Below are 22,607 nucleotides of genomic sequence, written 5' to 3'. Positions count from 1 at the left end.
AGGGGAGGAGGGGGAAGAGAAGAAGAGGAGAGGAGGGGGAAGGGGGACAGAGGAGGGAGATCGGGAGGGGGAGGAGACGGAGGAGGAGAAGAAAAAGAAGGAGGAGGAGGAGGAGGAGGAGGTGCCCCCTGGTTTTTGTTTTTTTGTTTTTTGCAAAAGTACAAGGGCTGTGTAGCATATTATATTTGAACTGCAACCATAAGAGTGAACACAAAAATTATCTTAACTTGAATCTGTTTTTTTAAAAAAGAAAAAACCAGGATCACAGGGCAGCCCTGAGATGCAGGCCTGCAGCGCAAGAAAAGCCACCCGATCTTTGAATAAAATGTAGGACGGAGGGGGATACTTATGCCCCATGCTCTTCTGACACGGACCTAAAAATAGCACCCCCTTTCTATCGGTCAGTACCCGGAATGAGGAGAATTCCGGAAACTGTTTTGCAAGACGACTTTGCAAGTCGTCTGCAACCTCTTGTAAAATAGAGGAGGGGCTTACCAGTTGGCAGAAATACGGTAAAAGGGGAGAAATGAGGGCGCCGTCACCTTAACGTAAGGGAGGGATATATCGATCCAGTGATGGGAAAGAGATTCACTTGCTGGAATGCTTGTAACCCCATCCTAGTCTATGTAATCAATCTTGCAGAAGCCTCTCGGACAAGAACCACTTTTTTCATTCGGAGCAGAGGCCAAGTCATGCTCCGGTCTTGAACTTTCGAAGTCTTGCAGAAAAGAGAGATGTGCAATTAAGGAATCCAGTTTCTCCTAGATCCCTTCACGGCAGGGGGTGCCCAAACTTGGCCCCCTTGAAGAGTGATGGACTTTCAACTCCCAGAATTCTCCAGCCAGCATGAGCTATAAATATGAGCAAGTCGCTGGCTGGGGAATTCTGGAAGTCCACCACTCTTCAAGGGGGCCAAGTTTGGACATCCCTGCTTTATGGGCATGGATGTCGACCCACAGAGGTAGTAAAAGGATGGTAGGGAAATTCGAAGTCGTCTGTGACTGGGAACTAACTCATTTTGTTAGCTATCATAGTGTTGTCGGCCGCCGTCCCCTCCAGCAGCCGAATCGGAGGAGGAAGCAGAGTATGGGCCGTCCATCAGCCCTCAGATGGAGAGTCAACAGCCTCCAGGTATGGAGGTGGCTGATGAGAAAGAGGAGGAACAACTGGGTCATGTGCCTGATGTGCGGATATGCAGAAGGCAGAGGAGAGGAGGGGAGGAGAAAAGAAGGAGGAGGAGGAGGAAGAAGAAGAAGAAGAAGAAGAAGAAGAAGAAGAAGAAGAAGAAGAAGAAGAAGAAGAAGAAGAGGAGGAGGAGGAGGAGGAGGAGGAGGAGGAGGAGGAGGAGGAGGAGGAGGAGGAGGAGGAGGAGGAGGAGGGATGGAGAAGAAGAGGAGGAGGGGAGGAGATGGAGATGGAAATGGAGGGGAGGAGGAGAAGGAGAAGAAGAAGAGGAGGAGAAGGAGGAGGAGGAGGAGGAGGAGGGAGGAGGGGAGGGGAGGAAGGGAGGGGAGGAGAAAAGAAGAGGAGGGGAGGGGATGGAGGAGGGGATGGAGAAGGAGAAAGAGAGGAGGTGAGGAGGAGAAGAAGAAGGAGAAGGAGAAGGAGAAGAAGAGGAGGAGGAGGAGAAGGAAAAGGAGAAGGAGAAGAAGAAGAGGAGGGGAGGGGAGGGGAGGGAGGGGAGGAGGAGGAGGAGGAGGGAGGGGAGGAGGAGGAGGGAGGAGGGGAAGAGAAGAAGAGGAGAGGAGGGGGAAGGGGGACAGAGGAGGGAGATCGGGAGGGGGAGGAGACGGAGGAGGAGAAGAAAAAGAAGGAGGAGGAGGAGGAGGAGGAGGAGGTGCCCCCTGGTTTTTGTTTTTTTGTTTTTTGCAAAAGTACAAGGGCTGTGTAGCATATTATATTTGAACTGCAACCATAAGAGTGAACACAAAAATTATCTTAACTTGAATCTGTTTTTTTAAAAAAGAAAAAACCAGGATCACAGGGCAGCCCTGAGATGCAGGCCTGCAGCGCAAGAAAAGCCACCCGATCTTTGAATAAAATGTAGGACGGAGGGGGATACTTATGCCCCATGCTCTTCTGACACGGACCTAAAAATAGCACCCCCTTTCTATCGGTCAGTACCCGGAATGAGGAGAATTCCGGAAACTGTTTTGCAAGACGACTTTGCAAGTCGTCTGCAACCTCTTGTAAAATAGAGGAGGGGCTTACCAGTTGGCAGAAATACGGTAAAAGGGGAGAAATGAGGGCGCCGTCACCTTAACGTAAGGGAGGGATATATCGATCCAGTGATGGGAAAGAGATTCACTTGCTGGAATGCTTGTAACCCCATCCTAGTCTATGTAATCAATCTTGCAGAAGCCTCTCGGACAAGAACCACTTTTTTCATTCGGAGCAGAGGCCAAGTCATGCTCCGGTCTTGAACTTTCGAAGTCTTGCAGAAAAGAGAGATGTGCAATTAAGGAATCCAGTTTCTCCTAGATCCCTTCACGGCAGGGGGTGCCCAAACTTGGCCCCCTTGAAGAGTGATGGACTTTCAACTCCCAGAATTCTCCAGCCAGCATGAGCTATAAATATGAGCAAGTCGCTGGCTGGGGAATTCTGGAAGTCCACCACCTTCAAGGGGCAAGTTTGGACATCCCTGCTTTATGGGCATGGATGTCGACCCACAGAGGTAGTAAAAGGATGGTAGGGAAATTCGAAGTCGTCTGTGACTGGGAACTAACTCATTTTGTTAGCTATCATAGTGTTGTCGGCCGCCGTCCCCTCCAGCAGCCGAATCGGAGGAGGAAGCAGAGTATGGGCCGTCCATCAGCCCTCAGATGGAGAGTCAACAGCCTCCAGGTATGGAGGTGGCTGATGAGAAAGAGGAGGAACAACTGGGTCATGTGCCTGATGTGCGGATATGCAGAAGGCAGAGGAGAGGAGAGCAGTGGAAATCTATGGGCCGGTCCTTGGGGGAAAAAAGCCACCACTACTAGCGAAGCCCCACTCCCTCTCCCACCCCTGGGAGAGCTGATTACCAGCCGGTGTGCAACTGAGCAAAAAAGCAGCTTTCTAAAAACTAGAATACTCAACGCCCATTTGTCCCCTACGGATGGACTCCTTCCTCCTAGAATGGAGCATTTTAAATAACGAAGGGCTTTTCCACAAAGGTGGAAATAACAGGTAACATGCACAGGTTCTTCCTGGACTTAGCTGTTCCTTCTCTGCACCTCTCTGCTGCTTCTTCCCAAATACCCCAGCAAAATTGGCAGCCCATAGAGAAAGGCTGCGTCATTGCAAACTGACCTTCTCTCTGTTTGCAAAGCTAAGCCGAGTCAGAACTGGCTGGTCCTCAGATGGGCAGTTTTAAAGAAATTCCAGTACTATATAAAATGTAAAGGTTCCTCTTGCACATGCGTGCTAGTCGTTCCCGACTCTAGGGGGCAGTGCTCATCTCTGTTTCAAAGCCGAAGAGCCAGCGCTGCCCGAAGACGTCTCCGTGGTCATGTGGCCGGCATGACTCAACGCCAAAGGCGCACGGAACGCTGTTTCCTTCCCACCAAAGGTGGTCCCTACTTTTTCTACTTGCATTTTTTACAGTGCTTTCGAACTGCTAGGTTGGCAGAAGCTGGGACAAGGAACTGGAGCTCACCCCGTTACGCGGCACTAGGGATTCGAACCGCTGAACTGCCGACCTTTCGATCGACAAGCTCAGCTTCTTAGCCACTGAGCCACCGCATCCCTTTCCAGTGCCACCCCCCCAAAAAAAAGGGAGCGGGGGAAATCTTTGCTGAGAAGGCTCCATAAATGTGACTAGAAAGTCACCAGGAGCTAAGGGTCATTCAAGGATCGGAGATGTCACTTCCACCTTTTTAATGAAAGGAAGGTCATCCAAACTGTCTATTGGAGATTCTCAATCATCCATGTCACGTTTTTTTTTATTATTTGCATTTATATCCTGCCCTTCTCCGAAGACTCAGGGCGGCTTACGTTGTGTTAAGCAAAAGTCTTCATCCATTTGTATATTATATACAAAGTCAACTTTTATTGCCCCCAACAATCTGTGTCCTCATTTTACCTACCTTATAAAGGATGGAAGGCTGAGTCAACCTTGAGCCTGGTGGGACTTGAACTTGCAGTAATTGCAAGCAGCTGCTGTTAATAACAGACTGCATTAGCCTGTTGAGCCACCAGAGGTTGTCCCAAAGGTACTTTTCACCTTTGTGGAAGATCTCAAATGATTCTCCCATGTTTTTTGTTTTTTTTCCCAAAAGGCAACTGGAGTTTCTTAGTGGTGGTGTTTTTTTGTCCCCCTTTGAAAATATTTCGCTTCTCATCCAAGTGGCTTCTTTGCTTTGTGAAGTCCGGAAGAAGCTTCTTGGATGAGAAAGCTAAATGTTTTCAAAAAGGGGAAACACCCCCCCCCCAAAAAAAAGTCCATTTGCCTTTTGGAGGAATAACTGCTGGGAGGATCATCTCAAATCTTCTGCAAATGTGAAGAAGCAATAAAGTTTAATCAATACGAGGGGCTCTTATGTGGGATGGTCACCTTTCCTATTTTAATACAGATACATCTCCATGGAAACAAGTAGTGGAAGACAAGATTCCCATTTTAAAGCATTATCTGAGCATGAGAGGAGCAGGAGAAATTGGAAATGGCTCCTCAATCTTGGGACAGCACGTTCAGCTGACACGGGGTGCCAAACCCAAGCCTTGCGGGCCAGTTGTGGGTGTTCTGTCTCCTTCCCCAGTTCAGACCCACGAGCTGGCCTTCAGCCAGCGGATTCACGGCTCTTATCAGTCCTGGCAGAGAAATCGCAGCTGCCTGCCAAAGTTCAAACATATGACTCACGCAGCAAGACTTTCAGCTCTTTGTGAAACGGATCAGCTAAACTTTGCTTCCCGTGGAACTGAGAGCAGTCCCAAAGCTTCTTATATATCCTGTGGGGTGGGGCTCCTACCCCACCCTTCCTTTTGATGATGCCGCCTCTCTAATCTTCTGAAGCCAAGCCAAGCCAAGCTTGATTATTATTATTATCAGCTGGGTCTGAAGGTGTAGCCTGGGGAAGGGAGGAATCAGGGGATGACGGCCTCATTACGTCCTCCGACTGGTCTGGTTCTGGCTCCTGGAGCTGAGGCACAGGAATCGGTGCTCCCGAGGTAAGCCTTACCGGCCCTTCCCCCTCACTTTCTGAGTCACTTTCAGGCATGGGGCCAGGTTCGGGGGCTGGAGTCACAACGGTGGGTTGCAATGTGGTCAGATCCAGTCCACAGGGCCTTCCTGGAAAATGTAAGGGGCCAGCCTGCGTGGCTTTTGCCCGGTCTACCCAGTGTGAAGAGGAAACATGCCAGCAGTTCGGGGAGTGGCGTCAATCTGGCCATGCCCACCCAATTGGCCACACCCACCCAATTGGCCGCACCTACCCAGCCACTGGTGAAATCTTCCCTGGTTTCCACCAGTTCCCTGCCCGCACATGCACACGCACCAAGCGCGCAGTGCGCCTACGCTTGGGTCATGCATGGCAAACGTACGCTGCCGTGCGCATGCACAGTACGCACCAAATGCGCACTTCGCGCAGAGAAAGGAGGCTTGGGAGGGTAAGTAGAACAGTGAGGAGAGGGAACAGCTGCGCCGCGCAATTTAGATTCATTAGAAAGCAGGGTTTCCTGCTTTCTAGTGACTTTAAATCACGCGGCACAGCTGATCGTCGGAAATATAGGTTCGGAGGAACCGGTATCATTTATCACTACTGGTTCGCCCGAACTGGTACGAACCTGTAGCATTTCACTACTGCACCCGGCACCCTGAGTTCAATCACAGCCCTGATGCAACCCTCAATGGAATTGAGTTTGACACCCCTGAGCTGACAGATACACCCACATCATCATCTACAGGTGGCTTTCTTCATTACCTATGAAGACCCAATGGTCATCCAGGCCATGGTTGTCCCAAAGGGGCTTTTTTGAGAGGCAACTGGATTTCGTTTCTCCTTGAAGACATTTTGCTTTGCATCCAAGAAGCTTCTTCCATTCTGACTGAATGGTGGAGGATGGAAGGATTTATATTCCTTGTAGTCCTCTGGTCGTTGGCGCTCTTTCTGAGAGTCGTTTGAGGCCACTTGGAGGTCTACCTGTGCCCTCACCGTCACCTGAATAGTGCAAACGGGTGCAGAACCTACTTGGCACTGCTGAAAGGACTGTGTTGGAAACAGGAGCAGTGGTGAAATCCAAATTTTTTTACTACTGGTTCTGCGGGCGTGGTGTGGCTTGGTGGGCGTGGCAGGGGAAGGATACTGCAAAATGTTCATTCCCACCCCACTCCAGGAGAATGATACTGCAAAATCTCCATTTGCTCCTCACTCCTGGGGGAGGGATATTGCAAAATCTCCATTCCCACCCCACTCTGGGGCCAGCCAGAGGTGGCATTTGCCAGTTCTCCAAACTACTCCAAATTTCCGCTACCGGTTCGCCGAACTACTCAATATTTCTGCTACCGGTTCTCCAGAACCTGTCAGAACCTGCTGGATTTCAACCGTGAACAGGAGATGGATAGTGTCCTATTCCTCCCCCAGTCAGAACTGAAGGAGCTCCTTGGATGAGAAGGAAAAACACCTCTTGAAAAAAGCAGCTTTAGGACAAGAGCTATATTTCACCAGTCCTGGTAGTGAGTGAGCTAACCAATCAAGTCAAAATCCAACCACGTTGTGGTTTCGCACCAACTGAATTATTCTAAGCCTACTTCAAGGGCTGATTCATAGAGGGAGCAAGCCTCTTGCGATGGTGACTGTGGCCAACTGGGTCTTTATTGGGGCAGTCAGAGCTGACAGCTTGACTTCTGCCAACTGCACAGGCCATGGATGCCAACAACAAATCCAACCTAGCTTCAGGGTCTGACAGAGGTTTCTCCTTCGAGACCTGCCAAGGAAGGAGCTTAATTGGTGTCACTTAGGCGGGTAGCAAATGGACATCTGCCAAAGGCTATTTCTCCGTTCTTGCAAATATGACACATGGAAGCCACGGGGGTCAGAATAATCCCTCTGGGGTTTTTGTCAAGGAACGGTCCAGAAAAAAAACAGACGGTGACAATATTGCACTACCTTCTCTGGCGCAGACCTTCGGCTGAGTCCCCTACAGCCAAACAGCCGGGTTTTGGGAGCACCGTTCTGCGCAGATTCAAGATCTGACTTGAAAAAATAGAGCTCTCTGCTAGCCGCTAAGAAGATCGTTGACAGAACATTGGAGCTGTTGTGTCCCACTCCTCCTCTGACGGCGGAAGTCTGTATCAAACGTGGCCACAAAGCCTCTGCAGCTTTGCCAAAGTCCTGTCAGAGTTCTCAGGGCAGGCAGGAGTCCAAGATGTGACTTCAGCAATCCAAATTAGACTTTGCCTGACTCAAAGAATGCCAGAAAGCAGATCCTTTATATAGGCCATGGGGTGTGGCTCCATGACTCAGCACTTATCCAGGCCTGCCCCTCCCTTCCTTTTGCTGATGTCGCCTCTCCATTCTCCGGAAGTGTGGATCCGTCCATCCTCCAGTTGCCGGCAATTCCAGCTCGTGACTGGCTTCATGCTCCTCATGTTCACATGCTGTGGGGGAGGGGTTTATTTGCTCGGTCTGTCCGGGCATGGTGCCAGGACTGGGGGCTGGAGGCATGCCAGGCCATTCGTCTTGCTCCGTCTGTCCGGGCATGGTGCCAGGACTGGGGGCTGGAGGCATGCCAGGCCGTTCGTCTGCACTATCAGTCCCTGGCTGAGATAACAGGAGATGAGAGGGGCCCAGCTGCGGAGAGGGGGGCGGGCGAGGCACAACAGGAGCATGGAAAGAGAGTTAGCTGGAAGACTTTCGGTCAAGGATAACTAGATCTAGGTAGTCTAGATCTAAATCTAAATTTATGCCACCAAGATCTAGATCTGTGCCATTTATACCAGCTGGATCTATACCAACTGGATCTAGATCATCTAGACCCATACCATTTAGATCTAGACCATCCAGATCTAGATCATTTAAAGGTCGATATAAATGTATTCCACCTAGATCTAGATCTGTGCCATTTAGATCTACATTTATACCATCTAGATCTATACCACCTAGATCTAGATCAGCTAGACCCAGGCCATTTAGATCTAGACCATCCAGATCTAGACCATTTACCGATAGATATAAATTTTTGCCACCTAGACATAGATCTGTGCCATTTATACCAGCGAAATCTATACCAGCTGGATCCAGATCATTTAGACCCAGACCATTTAGATCTAGACCATTTAGATCTAGACCATCCAGACCATTTACTGGTAGATATAAATTTATGCTGCCTAGATCTAGATCTGTGCCATTTAGATCTAGCTTTATACCATCTAGATCTATACTGACTAGATCCAGATCTAGACCATCTAGACCTAGACCATCTAGACCCAGAACATCTAGATCTGTATCCAGAACATCTAGATCTAGACCATCTAGATCTAGACCATACATCTAGATACCATCCTTCCTACTTGTTCATCTATGGGGACACCATGCATCAAATCATGATCGTGCAGGGGAGGCCTTGCGTCCTTCTCTCCTTACCCCAAAGTCGAAGCAATTGAACGAGGAATGGAAGTAGTTCCTTGGCCCCAGACCGTACATCTTCAAAGTCATCTCGGTGAGGAACAAACCCAGGAAGACAAACTCAGCAAAATCTAGAAGGAGGTAGCAGAAAATGAGCAACAGGTCAGACCCAACTGACGGAGTAGGGAATAATCTATTGGAAATGCAAATGTAAATATTTCACAGAGAACAAGGCTCTCCTGAAGCAATGTTCTGGAGAGCAAACCCAACCTCCCCCAAACAATTTTCTTTCTTATTCTGCGTTTATCTTCTTAGTTCAATTGCTTCTCCTTCAATACAGAAGACCGCAAACTGGAAGGTTTCAATGAATAACAGAGTTGGAAGGGATCTTGGAGGTCTTCTAGTCCAACCCCCTGCTCAAGCAGGAAACCCTACCCCACTTCAGACAACACCCAGGAGATGGTGTTGGACATTCGGAGAAAGAGAGAGGAACCTGCCCCACTTTACATTGAGGGGGGCTGTGTAGAGAGAGTTTCCTCCTTTAAATTCCTGGGAGTCCATCTCAGAGAAGACCTCACCTGGAAAAACAACACGATCCAGGTGGTCAGGAAGGCCCAACAGAGACTGCCTTTCCTTAGTTTTTTGCATAAAAACAGGGTGGAACAACAACTGATGACCTCCTTTTACCGGTCCATAATACAAAGCGTCCTCGCTTATTGCATCACAGTCTGGCACGCCAGTCTGACAGCCGCGGATAGAAAAATATTACAGAGGGTGGTGAGCACAGGACAAAACATTGTGGGCTGTCACCTTAATACCACTAGATGAGACCACTAGGGCTCACTGTCTTAGAAGAGCGGGGAAAATTCTCAGGGGCGACACTCACCCTGGTCACCACTTCTTTACCCTCCTACCATCGGGAAGGAGAAATAGAAGTATAGCCAGCCGTACAAACAGGCCGAAGAACAGCTTTTAATCTGTAGGCTGTCAGACTCCTGAGTGAGAAATAACATCGTAACTATGTAGTATGATGGACGGCAGGGCCGGCGCAACGTGTAACATGTTCCCACTGGTGCAATAGGACTGGGTGTTTGGTTATTATGATTTATTGGGTTAGGGATTTTCTGTCTTCACTGTGCTTGTTGGGGGCCGGGTGTACTGAGGGAGCTCAACCAATCTCATTGCACAGACATCGTGCACTGACAATAAAGATTTGAACTGAGACAAATGGTTATCCAATCTCTTCTTAAAATCCTCCCAATGATGGAGCTTCAGAACTTCTGGAGGCAAGTTGTTCCACTGATTCATTGTCAGGACATTTCTCCTTAGTTCTAGGTTGCTTCTCTCCTTGATTAGTTTCCACCCATTGTTTCTTGTCCTGCCTTTGGAGGACAAGTCAATGCCCTCCTCTTTGTGGCAGTCCCTTAAATATTGGAAGACTGCTATCATGTCACCCCTAATCCTTCTTTTCATTAAATTAGACATACCCAGTTCCTGCAACCGTTCCTCATATGTTTTAGCCTTCAGACTACTAATCATCTGCCTTGGTCTTCTCTGAAATCCTCCCCCAGATTTTAAAAAAGCAAACTTTCTGAAACAAAAGAAAAAGTCACCCACTAGGCGTGTAAACGATTGCCCACAGAGTAATCCAAAACTATTTTAGACTTGGTCTAAGACTCCGTGTTGCTAAAGCAACATTGAAATATTGTTCTAGCTTCAAATAGACCCCTCTCTCTCAGAATATTATGCCATCCGGGATGATCTCGCTTTGCTAGAACTTAAATATCTCATATTTCTATTGCTCCTTTTTTTTTTTCACTCTTCCCTTTAAAAAAAAAAAAGCTTTTTCACCATGATCCACCCATCTCACCATCTGAGTTAAAATCCCAGTACTATAGGGACCTCTCCAACAGCAGAAGGGACGAGTTCACAATTATCCATCCATCCGTCTTCCTATTCAAGGTCTCCCGTTTTCCACCACCCTTCCAGCTGATGAGTCACCGTCACAATCTCTTCTGACCTAACCTTGTCCGTTTAATCAGAAAGCAAACGCAATTCCATTACATTTGACCATCCCTCGATTTAATAGAATTCTTCATAGAAGAGAAAAGAATTCTTTATTGGCTGAGTGCGATTGGACGCACAAGGAATTTGTCTACATCCAAATAACAAAATGGCAGGTCATAGATCGTAAATCACAGTTACGATTATTAATCATAAGCGAGTGGTGCGGTGGCCTAGAGGTGGAGCTCTCGCCTCACCATCAGGAGGCTGTGAGTTCGATCCTAGGTAGAGGCAGATATTTCTCTCTCTCTCAGCACAATGAGAATATATCTGCTGAATACAACTCCGCACTGGCAACAGGAAGGGCATCTGGCCAGTAAACCACTCAGTTGCCCAGACTCCACCCCGCAAGGGATTATGGGGTCATTAAAAGAAAAGAAGATGATCATTAATCATAAGATAGAAATCACAAGTGACAAATTGTAAGATACGAATAGGAGAAGATAGTGGGGAAAAATAAGATGAGAAGGATAACAGCAATAGAGCCCTTACTACATGGGTAAATATCTTCAGGCCTAAAATGGAGCTGCAGGAATTAAGTGTTCAGCAGAGTAATGGCACGGGGGGAGGGGGGGAGAGAAGGGAGACTGTCTTTGTGTCTAGTTTTTGGCATACAATGCCCTGAAGCTGTTGCGGTCCGCCAGCAGCCTGCGGAGCTGGCAGCGGAGTCGGACACTGATGAGGCTGAGGAAGAACATGGGCCATTCCTGGAGGCTGGGGAAGGCCCAGATGAGGGCTCTGTGTCAGAGGCAGAAGTGAGGCCAGGGCCATCGGGGAGTGAAGTGCGGACTCCAGAGCCTCCAGAGGCTGACAGTAGTGAGGCAGAGGAACAGGAGGAGCCTGTTCCTAATACACACATGCGAAGAGCTGCTAGAAGGCAAGAGCAGTTAAAACAAAGAGGACGACTCGGGAGTAGGGCCAAGAGATGATTGGCTCCTCCCATAAGGCTTAAAAGACCAACAACGGCGTTTGGGCTCTTTGCTGGAAAACAACATTGACAGATTGGCTCCTTGTCTTGCTGCATTTATTTCTTGTCGGCGTCTTCTGCTTTTGAACTTTTGCCAAGAAAAGCCTTTGGCAGTTTGCCTGATTAGACCAAGGTTGGTGATAAGACTGAAGACTTGTGTTACGAAGAATTTGTTTTGATTTAGTTTGGATGACTGCTGAGAATGAGTTAATTCTCAGCTGTTCTAATAAAGTCTGTTTGTTTTTGAACTAATTGCGTCTAATACTACCTACTTGGGCCTGGGTCACAATAGAAGCGGCATGCTGAGGGGAGAAGTTAAAACGGTTTATGTCCAGGATGTGCGGGATCTATAGATATTTTCTCTTTCTGGTTGGTGCAGAAAACAGATCCTCAGTGGAAGTCAGGCTGGTTGCAATTGTTGTGGTCATTTTCTGCAGTCCTAACTACCTGTGGAAATATCGACCTGTCCCCTGTTTGGAAATCAGAGAGTTCTTGAAGTTACAAATGAGAGGCTTGATCATTCCTCTTTAAAACTGTATCAGCGGATCCTTGGGCGACCTGAGTTTTCTTCTAAGACGGCAGCCTTCTCTTTTTGCAAAGGGGATGAAAGAAGGAAGGGGAAGAGAAGAGCTGGCTACCAAATAACTCAATTCGATTTAAAAAAAAAATAACCAGTACTGCTGCGAAAAGCCCGCCCGGTAGCTGTTTACTGCCCAATACCTCTGAACAAGATCATTAGCAGTTTCTCTCTCTCGCTGTCTCATCACTAATAGATTAATGCCATTTTCTGTTGAACCGCTCCAAGTCTGATGCCATTAGGAACCAGGGCTTTGCTATTAACTCTATCCGGTTTTTGGCGGCTTCCAAACCTTTGCTGGAAACCATCGCGTGTGCAAAAGGACGGTTAATATTTTCCTTTCTCAGTTCCCCAGCCCCCCCCCCTTTCCAGAATCCGCACCTAAAATATTCAGCAGACATAAGGAAGATTGCTGGCTTTGAAGGCTTCCCTTGTTCTGCATACTGATATCCACCGAGAGGTAGCTTTGCAGGCAAAGACCGTCTAATTGCCTTTGCATTCCTCAGAATCCGTGCCCAAGGAAACACTTGAAGTGTGCTGCAATTTGAATCCTTACAGGACCTTAAAGAGCTGGAAGGGAACTTTTAGGTCATCTAGTCCAACCACCCCCCCCCCATCTCCAGAGGGCCTGGGTGGTGGTGGGGAATGCCCGTTTTTTTCCCCCTCTCTCTCCAGAGCTTCTCTATGAGTCTCTCTACACCCGTAGGGTCTGCTTAGGCAGAGGGTTAGACTAGATGATCCACAAGATCCCTTCCAACTGCGTTAATCTCTATCTGTGAAGGAACACATATGTGGATAGATGTCTTTTTTTCAAATACAGCACTGTTTACAGGACTACAGGATTCTCGTTCGTGACTAAAGATCTCTCAAATAAATATCAAATAAGGGGTTTCTTCATTCAGAATAACAGAGTCGGAAGGGACCTGGCAGGTCATCTAGTCTGACCCCCCCCCCCCGCTCAGGCAGGAAATCCTATACCCTTCCAGACAAATGGCTATCCAGTCTCTTCTTAAAAGCCTCCAGTGATGAAGCAGCCACAACTTCTGTTTCTCTAGTTAATTATTCTTACTGTCAGGAAATTTCTCCTTAGTTCTAGCTTTGCTTCTCTCCTTGATTAATTTCCATCCTTCCAATTACATTCCTTGTAATCCACTTCCAGCCTATTTGCTCAACCTGCTTGAGAATAATAATAATAATAATAATAATAATAATAATAATAATAATAATAATAATAATAATAATAATAATAATAATAATAATAATAATAATAATAATATTTTTATACCGCCCTTCTCTCGAAGGACTCAGGGCGGTGAACAGCCAAGTAAAACAATACAATATATTACAATTAAAACTATTTTAAAAACTTATTCCATATGGCCTAAATTTAAATATAAAATACATAATATAAAAATAAACCCCATTTAAAACGAATTAAAAACCCCTATTAAGCCAGTCCTGCTCGGAAGAATAGGTATGTTTTCAGCTCGCGGCGAAAAGTCCGGAGGTCAGGAAGTTGTCAAAGTCCCGGGGGAAGCTCATTCTAGAGGGTAGGTGCCCCCACCGAGAAGGCTCTCCCCCTGGGGGTCGCCAGCCGACACTGTTTGGCTGACGGCACCCTGAGGAGACCCTCTCTATGGGAGCGCACCGGTCGTGGGAGGCATGTGGTAGCAGAAGGCGGTCCCGAAGATATCCCGGTCCTATGCCATGGAGCGCTTTAAAGGTGATAACCAACACCTTGAAGTGCACCCGGAAGACCACAGGTAGCCAGTGCAGTCTGTGCAGGATTGGTGTTATATGGGAGCCAAGATGTTTCATGTTTTGTTTGCTTGGTGGTGTGTGTGTGTTGTTGTTTTTTAAGTCACCAATCCTGGGTTTTCTTGCTCCTAGAGATACATCTCGTTCAACCGCCCTCCTCAGCCGATGCACCTGTTAGCTATTCACAATACTTCTTTCTCTTCCTAAGCCTTCCACGCTGTCGAAACATTTCTCTGCTTTTATCCCCATTTTTTGTGTGCGTGTGCGCGCACGTGTGATTAAAATGGGCTCTGCCTTTTCTTTCTTTTTTTTCTTCGCTCTATGTAGCCTGTATAATTTTTCACTCAATTGGTAATTAACAAGAACATTCTTTCTGATACCAGCTGGGAGATGAATGTCTGTTCATAAAGTTCTCTTCTTTTCTTGGGAGGAAAAAGATTTTTTTTTAAAAAAAAAAAAAAAGAAGGAAAGAAAACACTGGAAATTTTTAAGAAAATGTTGGATAACCATCTGACTGAGATGGTGTAGGGTTTCCTGCCTGGGCAGGGGGTTGGACTAGAAGGCCTCCAAGGTACCTTCCAACTCTGTTGTTATATATAAAACCCTCTACCGAAATCATTTCTGGCAAAGTGAATTCTCGTTCCCTTGCTTGCTGCTATTTTATTTTACTTTTTTAAAAAAAAGATAATGAAGAAGAAGAAGAAGAAGAAGAAGAAGAAGGGAGAGGGGGATGAAAGACAAATGTTCCTTTTTAGCCACTTAGCCCCAACTTACATGGAGGAAAAGTTTTAAACCAGAACAAAATATCCAGCTCTCTATACTCCCATCGCCTTATTATATTCCTTTGTGGAAAAATGAACAAAGAGCTTGCAAAAACTCAGGGGGGAAAAAAAAACACACAGCCAGCCACTGGTTTCGCTCTAAATTATCCCCAAAAAGAGGTCATGCTTACTTTTTTTGCTTGTTAAAGCTTCAAATGTCTCTGGTAACATGGAAAAAATTCTTTTTTTCCACTTTGCTCGCTGGTGTGCAGAAATACCTGCGGGTAGTTACTCAGGGCTTGCAAGCATCCGGTCCATGGTGGGTAAGGGACCCATCCGCCGTTGCAACCGCCCGGTGCCTTGAGAAGAAATGAGCTGAGCGATTTGGAAGTGGCCAGATGGGCTGCAATCTGATAATGGGATAGTTTAATCAAGCCAATCCTGGCAATCGGACAGATCCAACCAGATTTATCAGTTCGGGTTGAAAAGGGGAGCTTCAGTGGCTAAGACGTTGAGCTCGTCGATCAGAAAGGTCGGCAGTTCAGCGGTTCGAATCCCGAGCGCCGTGTAATGGGGGGAGCTCCAGTGACTTGTCCCAGCTTCTAACAACCTAGCAGTTCGAAAGCACATTAAAAAATGCAAGTAGAAAAAATAGGGACCACTTTGGGTGGGAAGGGAACAGCGTTCCATGCCGGCCACACGACCACGGAGACGTCTTTGGAAAACACCGGCTCTTCGTCTTAGAAACGGAGATGAGCACCGCCCCCTAGCGTCGGGAATGACTAGCACATATGTGCGAGGGGAAACTTTACCTTACAATTAACCAGCGGAACAGCTTGCCTCCAGAAGTGGTAGGTGCTCCATCACTGGAGATTTTAAAGAAGAGACAGGACAGCCATGTTGTGTCTCGTCCAATCTCACCTCAGCCGGGGTCTTCTTATCTGCTTCCGAACACGGAGGAATGTTCTAGTATGCCTCCCGGCCCCAGCCCTGGCTCCATGCCCAGACAGGCTGAAGAGGAAGAAATACCTCCAGCCCCCAGCTCTGGCTCCATGCCCAGGCAAACGGAACAACTAGACCCCTCCCCCTCCTCCACAGCATGTGAGCCTGAGGGAGGTCAATTACCAACAGCTGCCGACTGGAGTGACCCCCGCATCAGAAGACTTGATAGGCGGAGGCAACAGAAGGAAGGGAGGGGCAGGCCTGGATAAGTGCTGAGTCATGGAGCCACACCCCATGGCCTATATAAAGGATCTGCTTTCTGGCATTCTTTGAGTCAGGCAAAGTCTAAACATATCTTGCTGAAGTCACTTTCTGGTCTCCTGCCTACCTTGAGGACTTTGCTAGGACTTTGGCAGAGCTGCAGAGGCACACCTGATTCGGATTTCCCTGACCCGGCCGTCAGCGGAGGAGTGGGACACGACAAGCCATTTGTCTGGAATGGTAATAGGGTCTGCCTGAACAGGGGTTCTAACTCATAAATATCTTTATGAAAAGAGATGTTCCTTCATGGAGGTTGCTTCCGAGTGATTGATTGAAGTTGTTGGGTGTTCCAATAGTGGAGGTTTTCACGAAGAGATTGGACGACCATTGGCCCGGAATGGGATTGGGTTTTCTGCTTGAGCAGGACTAGAAGACCTTCAAGGTCCCGTTCAACTCTGTTATTTTATTATTCTCCTGGGTTTGCCCGGGGGAGGATAGGTGAACCTATTCTCCAAAGCACCAGAGGGCAGAACGAGAAACAATGCATGAAAACTGATCAAGGAGAGAAGCAACCTAGAACTAAGGAGAAATTTCCTGACAGTGAGAACAATTAATCAGTGGAACCATTTTCCTCCAGAAGTTGGGAATGCTCCAACACTCGAAGTTTTTAAGAGGAGATTGGACAGTCACTGGTCTGGAATGATAATAGGGTCTCCTACGTGAGCAGGGGGTTGAGCTAGAAGACCTCCAAGGTCCCTTCCAACTCCGTTATTCATATCATTGACTGGATTTGGAGAGCTTTAGCTCAATTAGCCCCATTTCCTTCAGGTCATTAATTCAAGTCATAAACATGAGCAAATTAGAAAGTCACAGTGTGGATTGTGGCTAGAACTAGTTCCTGTTAATCATCTGTCTGGAACTTGCACTGCATATCAGACATTGATACAATCGAACGAGTTCAGAGATATTTCACAAGAAGAGTCCTCCACTCCTCTGCTCGCAACAAAATCCCTTATGCCACCAGACTCGAAATTTAGGACTTAGACAACTTAGAACTTCACCATTTTTGGTCTGACCTAATCATAGCACATAAAATCATCTGCTACAATGTCCTGCCAGCCAATGAATACTTCAGCTTCAATCAAAACAATACAAGAGTGCACAATAGATACAAACTCATGGTAAAACGATCCAAACTAGACTGCAGAAAATACGTCTTCGGCAACTGAGTGGTCAACGCCTGGAATGCACTACCTGATTCTGCGGTTTCTTCCCCAATCCCCCAAACCCTTAACCTTAGACCAGTGGTTCTCAACCTTTATAATGCTGTGACCCCTTTAATACAATTCCCCACGATGTGGTGACCCCAACCGCAGAAGGGGGGAAAAAGCGGCAAACTGGTTTTTTTTTAATTTATCACGCCTGAAGCCCTAGTGGCTAGCGATCTGAACTGCTTGCGATTGCCTTGAGGACGGAGGCATTAAAGCGGAGACTCCTCCCCTATTAAGTTTATGGCGCCTGAAGCCAGATTAGGCTAGCGATTGGGAGTGATTGCAGCTGGCTTGAGAGGGAGACATCAGAGCAAAGATTTCTCTCTTTTTTAATTCATCGCGCCTGAAGCCGAATTCGGCTAGCGATTTGAAGAGCCTGCAGCTGGCTTGTGGAGTCAACCATTGGTGTACGATTCTTCGACTCGCAAGTATACTTCCCATATTTCTGATGGTCTTAGGCGACCCCTGGCAAATCATCATTCGACCCCCAACGGGGTCGCAACCCACAGGTTGAGAACCACTGCCTTAGATGGTCTACTGTAGACTTCACCCCATTCTTAAGAGGTCTGTAAGGGGCATGCATAAGCAGACCCCAGTGTGCCTACTGTCCCTGTCCTAATGTTTTCTTTTATTTGTATCCTTTTCATGTGTTTATAATTATGTTTACACTTGTATCTTTCATAAAATACATGCTTGACTAAATAAATAAATAAATAAATAAATAAATAAATAAATAAATAAATAAATAAATAAATAAATATCCCAGCAAAGATCCAGGCATGGGTGCTGTTCACCATCATTGGTGCTGAAGGGTTTTTTTCCAAAAGGAAACTGGGGGTTTTTTTCCTTGAAAACCTTTCGCTTCTCATCCAAAAAAGTTCAGTTCTTGGATGAGAAGAAGTAAAACATTTTCAAAGGAGAAAAAAAACCCAAGAAAGTCTTGTTGGGTTTTGGAAAAGCACCTTTGGGGCAACCATGACCTTGACGATTGAGAATCTCCAACCTTGCTTGTTTCCCAACCCTGAACTAGCAATGACAGAAGAAGACCTTACTTACAAAGGGTGGTGGTGAGACCTTCTGGTTGATCATAATGCACAATGGCCACACACATCGTGTTGAGGGCAACCACACAGAGGACAATCCAGTAGAAGCTCTGGGCCTTCACCATGCGCCGAATGAAAAAGCGGAACATCTTCTCTTTCCGACGGAAGTAGGAGGAGCTTTCGTTCTTGCCACTCTTGAGGCTGGCCCGGGCAAATGGAGACCCTGTAGTCATAGAAGAAAGTAGGTTCAATCTGAGAGGGGGGAAGGGGACCCCTTGCCTCTGGTGGCTCAACAGACTAAGCAGTCTGTTATTAACACGGCTGCTTGCAATTACTGCAGGTTCAAGCCCCACCAGGCCCAAGGTTGACTCAGCCTTCCATCCTTTATAAGGTAGGTAAAATGAGGACCCAGATTGTTGGGGGCAATAAAAGTTGACTTTGTATATAATATACAAATGGATGAAGACTATTGCTTGACATAGTGTAAGCCGCCCTGAGTCTTTGGAGAAGGGCGGGATATAAATGCAAATAAAAAAAAAAAGAATCAAAAATATCCAAGCTGCTGTTTGTCACGCAAGAGGTCACGTTTCACACCAAGAAGGGCCAAACTGTATCCCACCAACAGCTGATCCTCTGATTGTCTTCCTGAAGCTATTAGTCAATAGTTTTCAATAGTTGGAATCACTGAATCTTATCTGGATAGGTGCGAGTCACCAAATCCACATGGGTAGGGTTCATGCGGACTACTTTATTGTATCCTGCCTATAGTACAAGAATCTCCCTGCACTGCTCGCCTTCCCTTGAGAATAAACTTTTAGCTTTAGAATTTTTTCTTGGCCAAGTGTGATTGGACACACAAGGAATTTGTCTTTGGTGCATACGGTCTCAGTGTACATAAAAAGAGAAGATACATTCGTCAAGAGTCATAAGGTACAACACTTAATGATAGTCATAGGGTATGAATAAGCAATCGAATCATACTAGGAAACAATCAATATAAATCGTAAGGATATAGCAACAAAGTTACAGTCATAAGTGGGAGGAGATGGGTGATAGGAACAATGAGAAGATTAATAGTCATAGTAATGCAGACTTAGTGAATAGTTTGACAGTGTTGAGGGAATTATTTGTTTAGCAGAGTAATGGTGTTCGAAAAAAAACTGTCCTTGTGCCTAGTTGTTCTGGTGTGCAGTGCTCTATAGCATCGTTTTGAGGGTAGGAGTTGAAACAGTTTATGTCCAGGATGTGAGGGGTCTGTAAATATTTTCACAACCCTCTTTTTTGACTCGTGCAGTATACAAGTCATCCATGGAAGGCAGATTGGTAGTAAAACAGACAGACTGTTTACAAACCTATAAACAGACAGGAAGCAGCAGTAAACCATCTGCAAACAGACCAGGTTCCATGAAACATAGTTCTAGGTCTCTTGGAGCTGCAAAAGGACTCAAGGCTAGATTCCTGTTTGATCCCTCCTTCTTTGCCTGGCTGGCAGTTTGCTAATGTATCTTTAGGTAATTCTGGACTTTCTGCCTGGAGCTTCTCAGATCTCATGCAACAAATAATTTTACTTTCTGCACCACGGTTATGGAAGTGGGATCCTGTGCTCTGTTTTTAATGTTGTTGTGTTCTCGAGGAGGATAGTCAAGCCTGTGCGGCTCTTTACCCATTCACCTAAACTTGTTCTGGATGGGATTCGTGTGGCTAACAGAAAAGGAAAACACCAGGAGTGAAATTCCGGTTCTATCCGGTTCGGGCGAACCGGTCGGGCCGACTGAGCAAAGCTTAGCCTACCCGCAGAGATGTCATGACGTCCCTTTTTTGTGACGATTTTCAGCCTCTGTGCCTGCGCAGATGGCTTTGCGCAAGTGCAGAAGGCTTTGCACATGTGCAGAAGGCTTTGCACCTAGGCAGACGATGTGGCCCGTGCACATTTCCGGTAGGGAAGGTAAGTGAATTCCACCTCTGGAAAGTATCCTGTTTTTGTTTGTCCGTGAAAGATTTCACTTTTGTAAATGGGCTCAATTCTAATCAATAATAGTAATAGAAATAATAGCAGGAGTCACAGTTGTGGCGTGTCTGGTGGTTCCTTTGCTTAGCGTAAGCACATGCACGATTGCGGCCTTAAGTCTTTGCGACGCTTCCGTGTGTATTTTTCTCCTACATTTGAAGCTTATTGTATCGCCACCCGATCTTTTCTTTAATCAAGCAAATTCTATCCGCTGCCACCACATGTTGCTTCAGAAAGTGATTACGAGGTTCTTTGCAGAGGGAATTAGAAAACAACTCATAAAAACATAACCGTTTGGCAAAGAAGTCCCTGCCGGTCAGCACTTTTTGGGACCAGTCGGTAATTATACAGTAAATTTCCTACAAGCTGTCCTAAGCGCGTCAAGAAATTATCCACATTAGAATGCTATAAAGTCGACAACCTTCGGCCGTTAGAGAGTGCCGTCTCTGAGAAGCGGAAGGAAGCTCACGCATGAAGAAATTCTACAGCCGAGGATGGAATTCAGATGAAGTGAAGTTCTTCCAAAGGGAAAGGTTAAATTTGAATTTTACGTAAGGCCAAACCTGAGTCACATTCCTAAGCTCTACGGATGTGGAACTGAGATCCATGGGCTCCCTTTGGTTTGTGGAGCTTCCGCCAGCGGTGAAATCCGAACCGGTTTGCTACCGATTCGGTGGCTGCACGTGGCCACCTCTGATCTGCCTGCTTTCCAACTGCTTGGTGAGCAAGGAACGGGAGCTCACCCATTTGTGCAGCACTCAGGTCTTGAACCCAGTCTGTTAGCTTTCTTTAGCCACTGAGCTATCGTGCCCACCCCACCCCCACCCCCGGATCCTAATCTGCCAATCATAAATGCAAGTTGCATTGAAGGAACCTTGGAAAGAAATTTTCCCTTCCATTCAGGGTTGGGACCTTTCGAAGGCATCCGGTTGGTCCATGGGAGACACGAAATACCCCAACAGATGAACTCAAGAGTCAGAGCCAGCTGCATTCTTCTTAGCACACTTCCCCCAAAGCGGCGTCCTGTAACTAAACACACGCAACCCCTGGGGTTGAGTTGACAATGTGCTTTGCTCATTTATGACCCGGAGCCTTTGGCTTTGGCACAGAGAGCGGTCTACCAAAGAAGGAGAATGTCCCTCATTAGACTTACCCACAGAGCAAACATCTGTAAAGTGATCTTCTCCTTCTTCGGCATGAATTAGATCGTTTTTGCTTTTCTTGATTGTCGCTCTTTTCAGCACTAGATAACGAAAAGGGGAGAAACAGGCAATAAACCACCGGGCTATTAGCTTTTAATAGAGGCGTCAAAACGTCTTCAACTCTCCGAAGCTTTGAGACACAAATTGCCTTCCATCTGAAGGATGGCTTCGAAGCAGCCCTAGACCAACCATTTGAGAGCCCATCAACCCCTCGACAGTTCCTTTTCTCCATCCTTTCCTGGCACAGGGCCATTATTGATGTAGCCTTCGAGCTAAGCACAGCTTCCTCCGACCATCTTTCAACATCTTCAAAGCCATCAAAACCAGAGACCGAGGTTGGATGCTTGTGAAGCTGCCAATCGGGATCACGTCCCCCCCCCCACCCATCGTGCTAGTAAGCAGTGGGATTTGCTCTCAGTTTATATTTACCCTGTTGTGTGTGGGTGTGGGTGACAACGTTGAATGAAACGCCTGATAGAAAACCACCAAGCTCAGAGAACACCAAGGACCCTTCATTTCAACCCTGAGCTACAAATATTCTCCTTTATTGGAAATCAACAAAATATTGAATCAGTCTGTGTTGAATTCTGATTCTATAACTGAAAGGCAGATTCTGAGCTGTCCGTAGTGCTGAAATATTTTCTCTATTCTTGCTTCTGAACTCTGTTTCTATTATCTACCGGGCCTTTTGTATTAAGAGCTGTAGAGTCAGCAAGCGAGGAGAGAAACGCATAGCTAGGCGACTCACCATCCAAGGGGGATTTCTCTTCAGCATTCTTGTCTTCTTCTGCTAACATCACCTCCTCTGAAAACACAGAAAGAACAATGCTCAGCCTTGGATCACTTGGGGATGCGAGAGAGAATCGCAGCACCTCGAACGACTTTGTAATCAACGAAGGGGTGGTGGTGGTTTAGAGAAAAGTCTTCGAACGGAGTTGGTTGGCAGAACTCAGGTTTCTAGCACCTATTTATTTTTAAATATTCTGAGATTTACCAAATAGAACCAGGGAGGGAGGGAGGAAAAATATGGGAATGATGGAGGGAGGGAGGGAGGGAGGGAGGGAGGGAGGGAGGAAGGAAGGAAGGAAGGAAGGAAGGAAGGAAGGAAGGCAGGAAGGAAGGAAGGAAGGAAGGAAGGAAGGAAGAAAAATATGGGAATGAGAGAGGGAGGAAGAAGGAAAAATATGGGAATGAGGGAGGGAGGGAGGAAAAT

The 22,607-nt window shown here is 46.8% G+C and overlaps 1 protein-coding gene across 1 annotated transcript in view; it reads right to left on the bottom strand.

Moving 5' to 3' along the window:
* Window positions 1-22,607, bottom strand: part of CACNA1B (calcium voltage-gated channel subunit alpha1 B) — a 218,663-nt gene that overhangs the window by 94,170 nt on the left and 101,886 nt on the right. The window contains exons 9-12 of the mRNA XM_058159704.1: window positions 22,143-22,199; window positions 21,346-21,435; window positions 18,198-18,407; window positions 8,559-8,671 (exon numbers count right to left, since the gene is read on the bottom strand). Coding sequence (XP_058015687.1) covers window positions 8,559-8,671; window positions 18,198-18,407; window positions 21,346-21,435; window positions 22,143-22,199 — 470 coding nt within the window. The remainder of the gene's footprint in view (window positions 1-8,558; window positions 8,672-18,197; window positions 18,408-21,345; window positions 21,436-22,142; window positions 22,200-22,607) is intronic.

Source organism: Ahaetulla prasina, chromosome 16, assembly GCF_028640845.1.
Source record: "Ahaetulla prasina isolate Xishuangbanna chromosome 16, ASM2864084v1, whole genome shotgun sequence".
NCBI classification, from domain to species: domain Eukaryota; kingdom Metazoa; phylum Chordata; class Lepidosauria; order Squamata; family Colubridae; genus Ahaetulla; species Ahaetulla prasina.
The sequence above is the reverse complement of the archived record's forward strand: the minus strand, read 5'-3'. Positions and strand labels throughout refer to the sequence as shown.